Source organism: Nymphalis io, chromosome 15 (genome assembly GCF_905147045.1).
Source record: "Nymphalis io chromosome 15, ilAglIoxx1.1, whole genome shotgun sequence".
In the NCBI taxonomy this organism is placed as follows: domain Eukaryota; kingdom Metazoa; phylum Arthropoda; class Insecta; order Lepidoptera; family Nymphalidae; genus Nymphalis; species Nymphalis io.
In genome coordinates, this window is record NC_065902.1 from 605,337 (window position 1) to 625,740 (window position 20,404).

General features: G+C 34.7%; 1 protein-coding gene across 1 annotated transcript in view; it reads right to left on the reverse strand.

The window, feature by feature from the left end:
- LOC126774058 (uncharacterized) overlaps positions 1-17,910 on the reverse strand; it is a 32,286-nt gene extending 14,376 nt beyond the window's left edge. The window contains exon 1 of the mRNA XM_050495396.1: positions 17,494-17,910. Coding sequence (XP_050351353.1) covers positions 17,494-17,879 — 386 coding nt within the window. The 5' untranslated portion in view covers positions 17,880-17,910. The remainder of the gene's footprint in view (positions 1-17,493) is intronic.
- Positions 17,911-20,404: the final 2,494 nt, after the last annotated feature.

Consider the following 20,404-nt stretch of genomic DNA (forward strand, 5'->3'; position numbering starts at 1 on the left):
ATTTAAAGAAGAAAACAAAAAAAAATACAATTGCCACAATTAATTAATAATACTTTGTCTGAAATCGTCTCTTTAAATTTAAAATTAAATTCAAAAGTTTATTTACTTACATTATATTTTATATGATATATATTATATTTTTAATTTGATTATGTCTTTCTCCCCTGAGCTATACTGTAAGTCCGGCTTTGGGTTACATTTCCCTTAATTTTACTTACATTTTCGCTCCAAATTTAAACATTTTAAACACAAAACAAATATGTATGTATGCTTCATGTATATCGGCGTCGGCGTACAATTAAATAATCATACTGGATATTTAAATAGGTAGTACAGTACAGTAACAGCCTGTTAATGTCCCACTGCTGGGCTAAGGCCTCCTCTCCCTTTTGAGGAGAAGGTTTTGGAGCTTATTCTACCACGCTGCTCCAATGCGGGTTGGTAGAATACACATGTGGCCGGATTTCAATGAAATTAGACACATGCAGGTTTCCTCACGATGTTTTCCTTCACCGTCAAGCACGAGATGAATTATAAACACAAATTAAGCACATGAAAATTCAGTGGTGCTTGCCCGGGTTTGAACCCACGATCATCGGTTAAGATTCACGCGTTCGAACCACTGGGCCATCTCGGCTGTTTTACTTACATTTTCGCTCCAAATTTAAACATTTTAAACACAAAACAAATATGTATGTATGCTTCATGTATATCGGCGTCGGCGTACAATTAAATAATCATACTGGATATTTAAATAGGTAGATAAATCTTTATTTCTATGGAATAAGGTCCAAGCCATTTCTTAACAGGAGAAGAGGTCTTAGGGTTTTAACTTTTATCCTTAACCTAACTTTTGCTAGAATTTCTATTGCGGAAATATCCATGGATTTTTGACGATGCTCCAAAATGTTAAACAAAATGAAAACACTAAGTTAGGAAATTATTAATTATTAAACAAGTTCTCAAATTATTATGATAACGTAAGGCTTAATTAAACGACATTAAGATTAACAATCACCCTGGTCTCACTCAGTATCTTGAACAACGCAATTTTTCTAATATTTAGATTAACTTTGACGAGCCGGTTGGCGTAGTTTGTAGATACTTGCCTTTTCACGCCGAAGGTTGTGGGTTTGATTCCCACCCAGGACAGACATTTGTGTGCATGAACATGTCTGTTTGTCCTGAGTCTGGGTGTAATTTTCTATATAAGTATGTATTTACAAAAGAAAAGTAGTATATGTAGTATATCAGTTGTCTGGTTCCCATAGCACAAGCTTTGTACAAGCTTAATTTGGGATCAGATGGTCGTGTGTGAAAAATGACCCAGGATACTTTGTCGAGAATGGAACCTCTTTTTTTCATTCCACATTCAGCCCACCTAACTGACATATACAGATTGTTGTCTCATCATGATGTTTCGTTTTCTAGTTAGCACGTGACAACTCATCAGGAATTAGAATTTGTGTTATTTGATCGTAAGTTTAATCAGTTAGGTCATCTCGCCCCGTATTTACTTATTAACCATTAACTGACTTACATGTAACTACTGTCATTATTGTTACAATGCAGTGATTGTCTGACCTCTGCAATTTTCCTAGGAAGAGTGAGGGTCAAAGCTATGAGTCAGATCCTTATATTCAACTCGCAATTCCGCTTTGAGCGTAGTACGGAAATGAAATGATAAAAAATATGATTGATGGGTATGAGGTGACACGGCCTGATGAAAAGTGTACTCTAGATTTCGATCAATTATTCTTGAGTTGATATCTGGGCATCGGATATATATCCATTAGTTCTTGTTTGTATGATAGTCCAGATGAATTTAAACTATGCCTATTAGTAAATTAAAATATTATTTACAAAAATATAAAATAAAAGTTTCTTGCTCATTCTTCTCGGTATTTACATTCCGAACCGTTGATATCTATTCAATCAATCTAATTCTGATTCATTTTGAATATATGAGACTAGTAAAAAAACGTACGTAACGTAGAATAACGTAATTTTGACTAATTACTTCTTTGATCACTGCGGTTAGTTTTTGGCTGATGGATGCCGGATACAGGTCCTCTCGTGACATATTATATTTATAGTTCTGACTGCCTCATTGGTCTAGTAGATAGAAGGCCGCAGACCGGGAGGTCCTGCGGTCAAATCCCAAGTCGGTCCAATAAAAAGTTATTGAGTTTTTTGTCGAAAATTCTTAATATCAGCCCGGAGTCTGGACAGTTGGAAATGTTTACACTCCTGTGCCTTGGAGCTCGGAAAACACTTGAAGCCGTTGGTCCTGTGCCTGATCTCTTTCCGGTCGTGTCGGATTGCCCATCGGATTATGAGAGTAAGGGAATAGAAAGTGCACCTGTGTTTGCGCACACACTTGTGAACTACAATATCTCCTGCGCAGTTGGCTAATCCCTCTTGAGATTGGCCGCCATGGCCGAAATCGGTCTATTATTATTACTAAATGTATAGTGCAATATGGATATTTTGTAGTGATTGTATCCCTTTCCAGAACACTCATACAGAACACGTTGACTTTGAATTATGTTAGAATAAGAATCTGTGGTATAATTATACTATAAAAACACGAATATGTATTGAAATTTGTATTGCAACTAGGCTAAGGTTTAAATTGCAATTTAAAGCAATTACGTACTAGTCATTATGTTTACTTGGTATGGTACTGGCTGTTTCTTGTGGTTGTATCTGCTAGAGAAACTAATTTTGATGTCGTGTCCTAATTACAATTCGGTAATTCTAATCTTTAATATTATTATAACGGATTTCATAATGGCAAAACCATATCCATATACAAATCTTAATATTTAAGATGGTGGCTACCCAAATTTATTTTTTTCCTTGATCGAACGCAACTTTCACTTGACGGTTTATTGATATTTTGATTATAAGCCTTTTTGTATATGGTGTCGCAGCCGCAAAGCGTTAGGCTCTGCGTAGAACGTAAATTCTGTTAACGTAGTAGATAATAAACGGCGTACACCAGTGTGGTGCCTTCCGTGGATTGTTTTATACGGTTCAGTACCACTACACGCCATATACGCAAAGACTGTGCATTAAATCTATTATATCAATATCATTTGCCCGCCAATATTGATCAAAAAGTAAAGAACTAGTATTAACAAGGTTTCATCTCCGTAAAACCTAGTCATCCTTCTTCGGACTAGGTGTTCACTTTTATAAAACAACAGCAAAAACTTTCAACTCGTAGTAATTTATACATTTATATATCACAAAAATACTAGATAAAATATTATATATATGTTAAACAATATATATAAAAACATATGGCGAGATGGCCCAGTGGTAAGAACGCGTGAATCTTAACCGATGCTCGTGGGTTCAAACCCAGCACCACTGAATTTTAATTTGTGATTATAATTCATCTCGTGCTTTACGGTGAAGGAAAACATCGTGAGGAACCCTGCATGTGTCTAATTTCACTGAAATTCTGCCACATGTGTATTCTACCAACCCGCATTGGAGCAGCGTGGTGGAATAAGCTCCAAACCTTCTCCTCAAAAAGAGAGAAGGCCTTTAGTCCAGCAATGGGACACTCACAGGCTGTTACGGTACGGATAAAAAATCGCAAACGTAAAGTATTTGTTAGTTTTCAAACACGACGAATAATATTTCTTTGGTATTTATTTAACACACATATGTAAAGTAAAAGATGAAATAGAGTAACTACTGTTTCTCCGGTTCTTCCGGTGGTAACTTTAAACTTAATAAAATATTACAATGTGTAAGAGGCTATTTGTATAAAGTATATTTGACTTATGACTAAATTAGGGCATGTAAAAAAATAAATAAAGCTACAATAAAACTAAGCCATTAGTGTTATATATAAGCGACAAAAAGTTAACGAGTAGTAATACCTAGTACAACATAATCAATAACCGATAATATTGGCTTACAATGCATAGCCCTTGACATTATATGAACTGTTTGCGTTTTTACTCAGAATTTAATTATTTAATATTGAAACTAGTTTACAATAACAGACTCGTTTTTTAATGCTTCATGATCACATTTTCGTTTAAAAATCAATGTATCGATAACAGCCAGAAAATTTCGAAAAACCAATTCTCGACTAAAGTCTACTTCTTTTCAGGAGAACGTGAGAGGTGGATGATGGTCGGTGCTGGCTCTAATAATATAAACAAAAATTAACCGCACAATTCTGTGGCGCTTACCTGCCTCGCAATTATGTAACGTAAAATGGTAATATAAGTAAGCTTAGGTATTTTATTTTTAAAAGTAAATTATTATTCATGAAATGTCTTGTTCCAAAGCAAACTTTCCAATGATTGAGTCGACCTGACGGAAATGTTAAGTGATGTATCATTTGATAAATTTCGCTTCAACTAAAACTACTAAAAGCGTCAATCAACTCAAATATTTACTATTTTTTTAAGCTATATATTTTAAAAAAAAAACATTGATATGAACAATGCAAGCTAATTTCCGAGTTCTGATTTGTATAATAATTTAATTAATAATAAAAATATATATTTTTATAACAAATACTTTGCGCTTAATAATTTTCAATATCGTATATATTCATTACGATATATATACTATTACATATTCTATATATTCAGAAAAACTTGGAACAATATAAATTTTTAAAAAAGTTTTTTTTTTATTATTTCTAATTTTATAAATATTTATTAATTACGCAAAATAGGTATAAAGTGAGGACGCGATCCACTTGATTACACATTTGCCAAAAGCTGAAATCGTCACTCGGACAACCTCGTATTCCATCTTAGTACATAGATAGGACCAATTTAAGGATAACATTATGCAAAATGGAGTCATGGATTTTGTTTTAAAATATAACAGGCGGACTGGCAAATGATGGTGGTTAATAGTCAGTGGTAGACATTGGCGCTGTAAGAAATATTAACCATTCCAGACATCACCAATCGCCACAGAAGTTGTGACACACCGCACTGCCATTTGTGCCTGTAGTTACACTGGCTCACTCACCCATAACATAACATTACTGATTAGTGCTGTGTAGCGGTAGAATATATGATGAGTGGGTTGTGCTCACCTACCCAGACGGGCTTGCAAAACCGCTTCCACCAAGTTTATTTAATTTTAATGTGCAACAAAGAAGAAAGATTTGGCAAAGTAAGATAAACGGCGGCAGATAAATATGATCATTTAAATATGTCGGTGATGCCAACATACTGGAGTTGTTTTGAGAATGAGCCGCAAGCGTTGTCAGTGTTACATAACGACGGAGTCTAGATGGGTCGTTGCGAGTTGGCGACACGACACTTCAGTGGTAGCCGCCGTTCAGACAACACATCTAGAAACTGTCTCACGACTCTTTATTATAATTGTGTTAAAAGTGATTAGTAAATCGTTTGAGTGAGTCTGGATTTGTTATCTGTTACCCGTACCCTCATATCGCCCACACATAATGTCTGATGCTGAGGACATCCGCTCACATCGACCACCTGATACGCCTATAAATATGTCTGTGTTTATTTTATTGCTTGGAATAATAATTAGTAGTTGTTTGAATACAAATACGATTAATCAAAATATATTTTATTCAAGTAGACTTTTGTTATTTATATTATAAATTTAAAGAGACATGTTTAAGTATCATTATTTTATATTCACTTAATTAACTAATTAGTCCCAAGTATTGCTTATCCGCAACATCAGCTAATACAAATATTTATTAGTCTCTTGTCCGCTTTTTTCTCCCCCATTTTTATTGAAAGTTGGGGTTGCTAGTAAGTGGATCTACAATCGAGCATTTTATTTTAAGAATGTTTAAATATATCTAAGATTGGTGCTGTTGTTAGCCGAACATTATTAATTAAAAAATATATGTTTTTACAATATATATGTACCTTCTATACTTATAGCAATTTATACTAATGTTATAAAAGCGAAATTAACTCTGTCTTCTGTTAAGCTTTCACGGCAAAATCACTGAACCGATTTTGATGAAATTTGCTGTGAAGCAAGTTTGAATCTCATGGAAAGGGAAAGGCTACACATAGGTTTTTTATTCCGAATAACGGCCCTCACCAAGACGCGGGCGAAGAAATCTAGTATTACGTAAATCTTTCAACATATGCATCGTGGTGCTGATAACATGTTCGACTTTAGCGCACTCGTTGCATTATAATGTAGAACTATGCAAGAGAGGGTAATAAATCTCAAGATAAAATCTAAGTATTTTAAGTAACGTCAATTATTCAAAATATGAATTATAATCAATTAGAGACTAATTATAATAAGATAAGGTTTCTCCCAGCAGTGGGACATTTACAGGCTGTTAATTTACTTATTCTTTATTTCATTGTATCGTAACCTAATTATAATATACAACAATGATTACTACTAGAAATAATCCAATTGTATAATGTCCAAATTTGCAGGATATAAATTAAATTTTAAAATTTTATTAACTTGGACTTATGGCTTGACATATATTATTCATGTAAATACGATATGAATTTACTAACTTAGATAAAGTTTCTTTCAAGTTCTTCTCAGGTTTGGATTTTCTTTTTCAAACCGTCGGTAGTTTTTTACTTTTACTATCAAGTTGAAAGTGTAATCCCACATTGTATAAAGTAATTTGAATAAATAAATGTTAATATTATAATAGTTTATGATATTGTAATTGTCAATTTAATTTGCATTTGCAAATATATTTGCAAAACGGCTCCATATTGCATAACGCGAGCGAAGATTCCGATGCGGCAATTGTTCAATGATTGAATCAGTGACGCGCGTCCCCCCTTCGTCACAACCTCTACTGACACTTCTAGAATATCGTCTAGGATAAGGATGGCCTATAGTGTCTGTCTTGTTATTCGATTAAGGTAGGACTAGATTTATTCAAATATTTGGTTCTGTAATATAAATGATATATAATATATTAAACTTGTTGGAGCCTTGACTGCCTCGTTGTCTAGTGGTTAGATGTAAGGCCGCAGACCTGGATGTTCTTGGTTCAAATCCCAGGTCAGGCCAATAAAAAATTATTGGGTTTTTCTGTCGATAAATTCTCATTAGCAGCCCGGAGTCTGGAAATTGGAAGTGTGTACACTCCCGTGCCTCGGAAAGCACGTAAATCCGTTGGTCCTGCGCCTGACCTCTTTCCGGTCGTGTCGGATTGCCGTCCCATCGGTAATATGTCCTGTGCAGTTGGCTAATCTCTCTTGAGATTAGCCGCCGTGGCTGAAATCGGTCTGGAGGACCTTAATATATTAAATCTAAAACTTTGTTTTGTAAATTGAATTTATTTTAATGTTTTTTTTTATTTATGTGAAAAAGCTTTTGGCGCTCCTTGAGAGCAAGATCGGTCTCGGCTCGACGGGGTCGGCCCCGTGACGACAAACGGTATGACGCGCTCTCATAGTCATACCTCCTTGTATGTGCTTGCGCATATATACTCCGTTGCTTTATAATATAATAATAATATTTATGTTATGAACAAAACGCTGTGTCTATTTATTTATTAGTTTTATTTTATTTAGCATTTTTTTCAATAACAATATTTCATATGTGCCAGGCCTTTTATGACGGCCATTTCGTTTTGTTATACCGAGTAACGATGTTAAAAAAAAAACAAGTTATTTTCTTTGCAGTTCAAATTTACTTTTTTCTTTCAAGATTATGTACAACCCTATATTGTCAATTGCCGTGTCAGGGAAGACATACAACCTGCGGAGTATTGCGATTACTTTTTGACGAAAATCCTTCAATTTCTGCCATTTTGATGTAATAAATACATAATTCCTTTTTGAATTGTATGTATAAAATATTATATAAGGCTTAAATTATATAGGTAACAACAAGAGTAATAGTTTTGTCGGATCGCCGCCCATCGGATTATAAAATTGAGCACTATAATATGTCGTGCGCAATTTGCTAACCTTTCGCAAATAGCCATATTAAATTTAAAAGATTCAGTTATTTTGAAATCATAGACAGACAGTCCTATTTTATTTATCTGTATGGGTATAGATTACATAGATTCGTTCGATAAAGTTAATATTATAGTATAGTTCCTATTTCAATCAAAATGCTAAGAGAATATTTATCTTATATTTTTATTAACGCAAGTTACACTCCGGATACTTGACGAATGAGAGCCAAGCCTTCGTAGCTATGTGTCTATACAATTACTTCAGTCCTATTTGTCCTGTTTGCTATGACTGGGATAATTACTTGAATAATACTACTCATGTACATGATGATATTCTACAAGTTATTTCGTCAGTAATGGAATAATTGTTCAAGTTTTATTAATACATAACAGAGAGCGAAAAGAAATTTTCCAAACGGGTGTCCCACGTCACCTCACGTTTTTTATAACAAACGATAACAATAGTAATGATATTTTGGATCATTATTCACACACGGCCATCGGATCCCAAACTAAGCAGAGCTCGTACTATGAAAACCAGACAACTGATATACTACATATACTACTTTTCTTTTGTAAATACATACTTATATAGATAATTATGGACTCTATGTTTAATGATAAAATCGGAGTCAATTTATATATAAATAAAAAATAATTACTTAATTATATTTTATATTTAGATACTGGCTCGTTTAGACTAGTTGGTAACCTATAAGGCTCTTTAGCCTTAGGTTGCGTCAAGACTAAAAAAGTACTGAGTTTTGACACCCCGTACCTGTGGCTATTTTTTCCTCTTTATGAGTGAGAGGAGTGTGTGGCCCCAATAGAGAGTGCACTTGTGTTTCCGTACACACGTATTCGTAATAAACAAATCAAGCAGATGTCACTTCTTCTTCATATTCGATAACTTTAATAAACCATACTTAGTGTGGAAAACTATGTTTTTTGAAACTTAGTACTTTATTTTTAAGTTTATTTTTGAGTGGGTTATTATTATATGTTTAAATTAAATGATCTAGATTATTTCTATTTAAATACAGATTTACTTATTACAGTCCGCAAAAACAAGTTGTATTCGCATAGAAAGAGCATTCTGTAGAGCGTGTTTAGTATTCAAGTACAGTCAATAATAAATTAAACGTTGACGTTGACGTTGGCAGTCGTCTTCGGCATACCGCTTAAACTCGTAGTTATAGCGCTTAGTGATTTATCATCATCATACGAGACTGAAAAACTTTCCGCTCCGCATTACAATGTTACGAGTAGGTAACATTGTAATGCGGAGCGTAAAATACTGCAAATATTTTCAACACAGGCGCATTGTTGAAGACAGTGATTTTTACTGCTAAAAAGATATAGTAGTAGTAGATTTTATAATTCCAAATTATATGATGTCCTCCAGACCGATTTCGGCCACGGCGGCCAATCTCAAGAGAGATTAGCCAACTACGCAGGAGATATTATAGTGCACATGTGTGTGCGCAAACACAGGTGAGTTCAGGCGCAGGACCAACGGCTTTACGTGCTTTCCGAGGCACGGAAGTGAAAACACTTGCAACTTCCAGACTCCGGGCTGCTATTAAGTATTTTCTGACAGAAAAACCTAATAACTTTTTATTGAACCCAGGACCTCCGGGTCTGCGGCCTTTCATCAAGCCACTAGACCAACGAGAAAGTCACAAGTCCAAATAATATACGTACTTAGTAAATAAAAACTTCATTAACCTACTTCAAAAAAGTACGATAGTCTCAATTTGTCTGTATATGTAACTGTCTGTCCGTTCTAAGATTTTAAGTAAACAAATCTAACCGGTTTTCAAAAAGCGTGTAATAAAATTACAATAAGACATTTTATATAGACATATACATACATTTAAATCGATGTTGTGTACATTCAATCAGAACTCGTTGTTTTTAATTTTATTTTCATATGAAAATTGACATTCGTTTTGCGTCTGCCTTCGTTTTATTTATATAACTTCATTGCGCTTTCAAGAACATATATAATTGCAATATAACTTAAATGAGTGTCGTTTTTTAATGTGTAATGGCGTTTATTTTAAATTTTATCTTGCTGAAGTTTCTAGATTTGGATTCGGTCTCCAAGTTCGCTTTGCATATCTCCGTGTTGGCTTAGAACTTCCAGGTTGGAACCGGATATGAAATCTCCGGTGGATTCTCTTGATATTACAAGCGAAATAAATTGAGGTTTCGCTGCTAGAATTATTCTAAATATTACTATACTATACTTACTCAGCCAATAAAATCAACCTTAAAATAGTGGTAGGTACCATAATAATCATAGATGATAACAATGTAATACAACAAATTTTGCAACAACTAAAATTAAAAAAATATATGTACAAGATGGTAGTCGAGATATTATATGTTTATATGTTAAGCTCAGTGGTTAGAACACGAGAATCTTAACCGAAAGTCTACTTAAACTTAGGGAATAACATTAAATATAAAGTACTATACCATAACTGAAGTCTACATTTACCATAACTTATTAAGGGTCATTTTTCACACACGGCCATCTGACCAAATTAAGCTTGTAGAGAGCTTGTACTATGGAAACCAGACAACTGATATACTATATGTACTATTTTTCTTTTGTAAATACATACTTATATAGATAATTACACCCAGACTCAGGACAAACAGACATGTTCATGCACACAAATATCTGTCCTGGGTGGGAATCGAACCCACAACCTTCGGCGTGAAAGGCAAGCCGGCTCGTCAGATAACTTTTTAATCTTTTTTTGGATATATTAGAACTTGCATTAATAACGTCTTTTGGTAATGATAGAGTAAAGCTGTGCTTCTTCAAATAATATTGTTTTTGTGCGATACTTAGTTCGAAATTTGGGTAATTCGATTTTGTGTCATTTTCGAGTAAGATGAGAATAGGTTTTAGGTTGAAAGGTAATTTGTGAATGTGTGGTGTTTGTAACTATTTTACGAATTAACAAGCATGTTTATAAATTTGTTTTATAAATAAAATTTTTGTTGTGCTATAAATATTTTTGTAAGAGTCCGATAGTTCATATTATATAGGACTTTTAGCAGTTTATTTTGAGATAATTGGAGATTTTTGATGTGGATTTCAGCGGCACAACCCCAGATTGCAATAAAGTATTCTATAATCGGTTTGACCATAGTATTTTAGATAATAGATCGTACTTTAGGTGGAATACACCGTGCTGATCTTTTAAGGGCACTGTTCAGTAAAGCAATTTTTAGTTTTATTGGATCTATATGAGAACGCCAAGTCAAATATTTATCTAAAACTAATCCTTAGTATTTTTCAGCATTGTGATTCTATATACAGTCATTTCGCGTTTTAGTTCCTTATTCATTCACATTTTTTAAAGCTAGTAACCCTATAAGATAAAAAAGAGTTGTATTAAATGAACAAAGGTACAAAACTTTCTTTATCATGAATGTAAGTTGATATACGATGTTTGCGAGCGAGTGGCGAGCGAGTGGCGATCGACTGAGGTGACAGACTAACAATTGACTTGGCAACGGTCATACGAGTGGCCATTGTGGGCATTGTGCGTTAATAACTCCGGATCCCGACACTACTCAATGAACTCCAATGTGCAATTGATCTTCCGTTATTTTAATTCGCGCGGTTTTTATTGATTTTCATACAGGAAATGTATCTTTTTAATCGTATGTGACATAACTTAGTAATCCTATGGTGGTCAAAAGCCAAAAGACAATCTACTTAGTTTCTATCCGGTTCTTCTCGGTAGAAACTTAATCATTCCGATAAGTTACTTTACTTTTAATATAATCTTTGAAAAAGGCCATTCAAAATTGCTCTTAAAAGACTTTGTATAATGTACATATATTTTGATATAAAATATTTTTATGGGATTTCGGGATGCTTGTGGAGGCCTGGATAGTAGGGTGAGTTTTACACTCCTGTGCCTCGTAAAGCACTAACAGTCCTGCACCTGATCTCTATCGCGTCATAGTGCTCTTATTTCTTTATTTTATATTTAATAAGATATACATGCAATAAACAGTGAGTAACATTATATAAGTGTTACACGTTTAATCCTCGTACCTTACTTACATTCAGTTGCTTAAAAATACAATACACTACCGCAGACGACAAACACTAATTTTAAAATTTAAAGGTGCGATGGGTAATTTAACAATTGTCTTGTTGAATAGAACAAACACTGAGTATAAAGAATTGGATGAACTTAAAGCGCGAACACACGGATTACGGTTTAATAATTGTATATCGTATATAATCTAATATATCTTAAAGATTCTCTTGTCGCAAAACTGAACCATTCTTTCTGTCATCAGTGGAGATAAAAAACAGTACATCCTGTAAATGATCCCACAGCTGGGCTAAGACCTCCCTTTCCTTTAAAGGAGAAACCTCGGTGTTTATTTCACCACTTTCCAATATCCAATACCTACTGGTCGGTGGTTACACATATGTCAGAATTTCATCCGTCACATGCAGTCTTAACCGCCAGCTACGAGATGAGTTAAAAAACGAATATTTTTTTTTTCGAACCGTAAATTCTTTCATCCTAAATAGGCGCTTGTCTATAAGATTCACAATAAACATAATGAAACATATGACTCAACAGGTGACAGAAGGGCTGCTTCACTTTTCGACCAGAGAATATGAATTGCAATTCAGATAGGAAATGCTGCTTGAATGTTTTAATGCGAAAATTTTACGCGGACATGATTTCTACAGCTGTTATATATTAGGTCCTTACATATGAAATTGTCCCGTTTTGTACGGGAGGAATATAGTCATATTTTTTTGTAAAATATATTTAATTAATCAAAGTAGGCACCGTTGTTATCTATGCACTTTTGGCATTTCATAGGTGGTTCATTGATCCCTTTACTAAAAAACCATGGAGGCGAGAATCAATAAACTCTTTGAAGGCGGTTTGGACTGCCGCATCGGAGTTGAATTTTTTTCCTTGTAAGAAGTTGTCCAAATTCCGGAAAAAATGCTAATCTGTTGAATCAAGGTCCGGGGAGTACGATGGATGTCGCAGACATTCCAATTGTAGCTCATCTAACTTAGTGGTTGTTTGTTGTGCAGTGTGTGGTCTTGTGTTGTCGTGAAGCAGCAGTGGCCTAGAGCGATTGACCAATCTCGGTTGCTTAGCAGCTAGTTCTTCCTTCATGGCTTGCAGTCGCTGACAATAGATATCTGCCGTAATCGTTTGACCAGATTTTAGAAAGCTTAGATTTTTAGCTGTAGTGAACGATACCGGTGCTAGTCCACCAAACACTCACAAGTAACTTTTTCTGAGTCAATTTTCATTTAGGGCAGGATTTGGCTGGGTCTCCAGGGTTCAGCCATTGCGATGAGCGCTTCCGATTATCGTACAGTATCTACTTTTCATCACAAGTAATGATTCCTTATTGTGTTGGTTGAGCAAAGTAACACAGCAGTCGACGTGTGTTTGCAAGTTCGATTCACTCAATTCATGAGGTACCCATCGTTCAAGTTTTTTTACTTTCCCGATTTGCTTCAAGTGGATTAATACAGTTTTATCACTTACCCCGAAGCCTGCAGCTATCTCTGAAGTGCTTTGTGATGGATCCTGGATCCTTACTGGTGGTAGGGCTTTGTGCAAGCTCGTCTGGGTAGGTACCACCCACTCATCAGATATTCTACCGCAAAACAGCAATACTTGATATTGTTGTGTTCCGGTTTGAAGGGTGAGTGAGCCAGTGTAATTACAGGCACAAGGGACATAAAATCTTAGTTCCCAAGGTTGGTGGCGCATTGGATATGTAAGCGATGGTTGACATTTCTTACAATGCCAATGTCTAAGAGCGTTGGTGACCACTTACCATCAGGTGGCCCATATGCTCGTCCGCCTTCCTTTTCTATAAAAAAAAAAAAAAATCCGCTTCCACAACAGCCTTTAATTCTTCATTTTTCACTTTGGTCTCCGGCCGTCCACGAGGTTGGTTCTGAAGGTCGAAATTTCCAGAACGAAAATGTTGAAACCAAAAACGTAACGTGCTTTCTTTTGCGACACCGGTGCCGTACACATCATTAATCCTTCGAGCTGTTTCAGCAGCACTGGTGCCACGGTAGAACTCGTAAATATACCGATATTTCATGTTTTCCATTGTGCGGTAATAAGCGACGCCAAAGAAAAAAATAATGAGGAAAAAACAAATGAATGACTGTATTCAAAACTCAAATATACCAGCTAAATGAATTTATAAATTAGAATTTGGAATTCTTAACCAAAGAGGAGATATTTCAGATCAAAGTGGTCAGTACGACAAAACGCTAATTTCATTTGTAAGGACCTAATATATAATAAAAAAAATCGACCTATGACAACAAAATATTAGCCGTATTCTCAAATCTATCGTTAGGCAAATACATTAATTTATTTATACAAAAATAATAATAATATAACCAAGGAGTTTTAAACAACTAAAACAGTGACAATTTATATTGTTCATGAAACAACAGTGTTTGTTATATATATATATGAAACGGAAACAAACAAACACGGATTATTTGAAGACAATATCAAGATCATTGCGCACGCGACTTTTCATTATAACTATAATGAAACAAAAGTGAACGCACAATAGCGTCGCGTGCGCATAAACAGATGGTGGAGCTAGATCATAAGAAATTTGACGTTTACGTTTATAATATGATGTTTAAGCCTGCGCATGCGCCGCATTAACGATAATGTGTTGATTTATCTCTCATGAGAAAAGTTTAGAAAGCCCGGGAATTTCTGAAATATTAAATGAAACATTATTTTCATGGATCTTTGTGTATCCATTTGAGATTAACAGATTTCGACATTCTTGTAACCGATTATCATTAAGGTTTTTTTTGACATGACAAGGGTTTACATACTTAACACATCAACTTCTATACCGTTCCGACGTGATAATTGTTATACATTCTCGTATATATATGTATATGTACCTACACAGGCAGGATAAGTACCTGTGGTGTTTTAAAGATAATATATAAAAAATATCAAAAGTATAGGTACCTAAGCTAAAAAAGTATGGTAAATGAATTTATAATGGTCGCTTTACCGATTGATATTATACAGAATAATAGCGAAACGCTTTGCATAGGCTGTTTAAATGTTGCCTACGGAATTGCCTGATAATAAACCATGATAGCTGTGACATTAGGACCGCTAAGTAATATAAAAATCGCAGCTTGGGCTCCTAAAATAACATTCTACATAAAATATTTATAATCTTTACAACCTTTTTTCATACATCGGTGTTTATATCTTAGCTTATCTTATTATTCCAATCACATGTGTAGTTCCTGAGATTAGCGCTTCCATACAAACACTCAGCCATTGGTATAGATTGTGAATGCTATCAGTTTTCAATTTATGTTATTTGTACGCGCTGAGCGCGGAATTAATTCGTCCTTGGACCCTCAATAGAACTCTGCGTGTCTGACTAGCGTGGTAACGTTCCTTCTAGAATAATTACGAATACTATAAAGCGCACGATTATTGTGTGCCTTTTTTACTTAACTTCACGACCGGGAGGAAATGTTTTTGCTTAGATAGATCATTTAAAAAGGTAATAAACTAATATAACGCTACGACCTACGAGGATGAAGCAGTGATGTTTATCGTGGGTTAAATCGCGAAAAGAAGCTGCTACCTAATATAACAGAAATCATGAAATATGCCAGTGTTAAAGCACCACAATATAACTTTATAAGTATAAATAGTTAAACAATCATTTCATTATTGCAACCGAAACTCATCATTTTGAAACGTTACAGTAATTCGTTAGAGTAACATTGTACTCAATTTTTTTTTATGTATAATATAGGTAGGCGGACGGGCAAATGAGCCACCTTATGGTAAGTGATCACCACTGCCAATAGATATTGGCGATGTGAGAAATATTATACACTTCTTCCATCTCCATTGCGCCGCCAACAGTGAGAACTAATATATTATGTCCCTTGTGTTTGTTGTTACACTGGCTCACTCACCTTTCAAACCGAACCAAAATTACTAATACTAAATTTATTTAATAATTGAGAAAAATTATATAAAAAGTAACTTCAAACGTGAACAAATATGGAATCGGACAAATAATATTTATAATGCAGAATGACATAGTGCCTAGCTAATAATAATAAAAAAAAACACAAGAATGTCAATATCCATTCTTCATACTAATTGTTTCAAAATGTTTTACTCAAATAAGTAAAATATAGTATCTATGATTAAAATTTTAACCACAAAGCATTCGATAAGCCATCCAAGCTGTTCGTGGCAGCGATGTGCTTTAAATTATTCAAACGCGAGCTACTGCGCTATTGCAGACATCTTTTAGTTATTTTTCACGGACGATATTCGTTTTTTTATAACTCCGTATGAAAAGTTATCGATTTGTCGAAAATTAACCTTATTTAATACACCTAACAATACAACTTTTCGAAATTTGAGTAATTATTAACATATATTTAAACAATTTTTTTAATTATATATTTCTAAATAGTCCTGGCAACGGATAAAAATTTTGGCGGGAATCAATTATGAATAACTGTAAACTTGTACTAGTAACGTTTATATTGTCAGTATAAAAAAAGGTTCACTAAATATGATATAATCGCATGTTCATGGCCAATCAAGGGGCATTGTCATTAGAAGTTGTTAATGATATTATCTAGAAGTAATTGTGAGCTATTAAAAATGAACGTGATCAATTGACATGAAAAAAACTTCGAAAACTCGATTTCAGTCAGTGATTAAAAGATGAAGATTTGAGTTAAATATTTATCATTTTCTATTTGTATGCTCGAACTTCACTCTAAATAAAAGTTGAAACCGAATAGTTTAATGCTACCTGCATATAAAATATACTTGAATTATTACTTAAAAGCTTAAAAAATACATCAAAAATTATATTTTCGTTTTTTTTTCATGAATATGACATAATATATTTTTTACGAATGACGCGATATTGATTGTTTTTTCTTTATACTCTGTATTTATATTTTATTTTTGCCGCCAATCTTTGCACTCTTTAGGAGCTGTTGGAGTCCACCTTAATCATTTCTATGTAGTCATTTCAAGTCGATCTTAATTCGAACATCCGCTATATATTCGCGAATGCCAAATGCGCAAACTTTGATTATTATATGTTTTATCATGAATTATATCTTACGGCTAAGAAAATAAGGTCCACTGTAGCGAATTTGATAAAGTGTAACAGATCTTCAATTGAAGAAATGTTTTTCGGCGGGACCTACCGGAGGGCAAGGACCTTCGAAACTATTCCTAAAGAAATATTTCTGAATATCGCATATCGCATTTAATTTCTTAAGCTTGAAAGTTTACTAAACGATAATTTTCAAGTTTCAAGATACTGACAATATATAGATTTTATGAGTTATTCGCTTATACACAATACCGATAATTGAGCGAGTTTAAAAGTTCGATTATCACACTGGAGTTTTAATTTAACATTCGATTAGTAAAATTTTAAAAAATAAAAAAGTACATAATATCACTCACTATGTCTCGATGAGCTCGCAGTTCAACAGTAACTTCTCCTCGCCGAGCTCCACCACTGCGACCGTCTGATCGTGGTAGTATATCATACGGAGAGTGTCGTTCCCGACTCTCCGACCCGTGTACGGCTTCACGCCCGCCGGCTCTCGTCTCTCCGCGTCCTCCGACCTGGCTCCAACGCTGCCCACTAGCCCAGCCAGAGACCAGCTCGCGGGAAAACTGAAGGCGAAGGGCTTGGCGGACGCGCTCTGCGGCGAGGACACGGCAATGCAACATATAACTATGACAGATACAAGGGACTTAAGGAGTCCGTCAGCCATGGGAGCAGCGCGTGTGAGCGCGTCGCGAGCGGCACGCGCCGCGCTGAGCAGTCTGCGGAAGGACATCATGCGTCGTCCATGTCGCGCGCCCGCGTCGCCGGTGAGCCGCGGACTGGCGCGCCTCGCGAGACAGCCGGCCGAGCCGGCGTGGCCGCGGCCCGCGTCAGTGCCTTACCTGCACCGGACCACTTTCTTTGCTGACGTCATGAGACAATTTCACTTAACGTCTTATTATACAATTCCTACGAATTAGACTATATTTCTTTTACACACGATCGATTTCATCATTCATGCGGTTATGCGTAAAATTCAAAAAATAAATAAGTATTAGAGCGCAAGGTTGAGGCATTCATGTTATGTTACTAAATCTATTAAATTAAAGTCAATCATCGGAATAAATAACAATAATAATAAATAATTATTATTTATTATAATTAATTATTTATAATATTTCCTTTGCATGTGAAATATTTACGAAACCTCCGCACATACTAGAGCCTTAGTCCAGGAGCATTATATTTGCATACGAGTAAAATGCGAGTATCCACTCGTACACTTGCATAGACGTTCAACAACACTGACCACCGAAAACAGTAGGAATACAAATATCATCTTAACAGAATTCATAGACACAAACGTAGACACAAAACATTAAAATATGTCATACGGAGACATGCATAAAAAAATTATGGCTGTAGGTATTTTTAAGAAACAGTTATTACCGTTTGAATCATCATTACCAGGTTCAAATCGATACGAAACAGTACTTCTCGTAATATGTATTTAAAAAACGTAATACGTCCTAAACATACCTACGAAGTATAATAAATATTGTTTCAATTTTTATTTTTTTACTTAACAAGCAATGCCAGGACCTATGCCCAAACAACAACAGTGTCATTTTAGGAAATGTAAATCACTTATTACACGAGTAACAGTAACAGACCGTGAATGTCCCACTGCTGGGCTAAGGCCTCCTCTACCTTTTGAGGAGAAGATTTGGAGCGTATTCCACCACGCTGCTCCAAGGCGGGTTGGTAGAATACATATGCAGCAGAATTTCAATGAAATCAGACACATGCAAGTATCCTCACGATGTTTTCCTTCACCGTCAAGCACGAGATGAATTATAAACACAAATTAAGCACATGAAAATATAGTGGTGCTTGCCAGGGTTTGAACCCACGATCATCGGTTAAGATTCACGCGTTCTTTTTTTTTTTATTACACCATCAATGAATAATTATTTTACTAGCATTTATATCTCAAACACTGCTGTTTGGCGGTTGAATAACTAATTATTATTTGTAATCCAGATCTGCTAAAATCCGAGTACCGGTAATTTATTAAACGGTTCTTATATTTTCGACATGAACATTATCTATACATACCTATATAATGACTTGTAAATGATAAATACAAAAAAAAGAAAGTTCGCCTATTTCTATCGTACACATCGGTCATTACACAACGACAAACGTGAAAGTAATTAAGTAATTATTGATCATTGAGCAATTAGCTTTGAAAAGTTATTTAATGTTTTTTGTTAAGTGGGAACTAGCATTCATCATCGTCAACGTAGTATAGGAATTGTTCTATGTTATAAAGCTCGTCCGTCACAAACACTTAAGTAAAAAGAATTAGCTGATAAGCCTTGAAGACTATAAAGTAGTGCACCACGTTGTTACACTGAAGATTGCTGGATATACATACATTTAAGAAAGTAACACCGGAAACACTTGCTTCAGTGCCGAGCAGAAATCAAATAAAACACATGAAAATTCATGAGATAAAATATTATACCTTCATGGTATGTAACTCGCTTTTGGGTCAAACGCTTTAGGGTGCAACAATTACACTTTCAAATTCTTAAGTCGGAGGGGTTCTTTGGGTAGACAGAGTTGAGCATGTAATTGTGGCTTATTTGAGCCATTATGAGCGAAAAATAAAATATAACCATGGTATATATATATTATGTCAAATTCGTACAGCTGTTTTTTTGTACAAATTTTCTTGCTTATAATGATCTACCGGTGCCAACAATGTCGGTCCCAAAATGCTTAAATGAATGAAGTAAGTGAATTAAGTTTTGATAAAACAATGATTTCTTTATTTCACATTCATGAAGTCCTTTTTTATTTCGCTGGATAACCGCATTTACACGTATCTCCCACATGAAGTAGGGAGTATGTGGAAGTCATACACAAACCAGCTGTAACACACCTAGACATGTCAATCTCGCAGAACATATATGATTTATTATGTACATGTAATTATCGGATTTGTATGATTGAATTATCGTAGGATTATAAACAACTCTTAATTTTTAAAGGTATAAAAAAAAATTCAACGTATATTTTTTTTTAATAAAATAGAAATTTCATTGAAAATATTTAATTACAAAAAATTTGTACAATTATTTATTTTATAAATTATAAATCCGGTCATAATTTGAAAGCGTATACGCTATTATTCGCGAGTTTACGTCAATTTGTGCTACGGCAATAATTTTGAGGACTCCTTTAACATAGGCAAGAACTGGATCCCCGGAACTCATCTAAAATGTTTTTTTTTTTGAAAATGTGTTTCGTTTA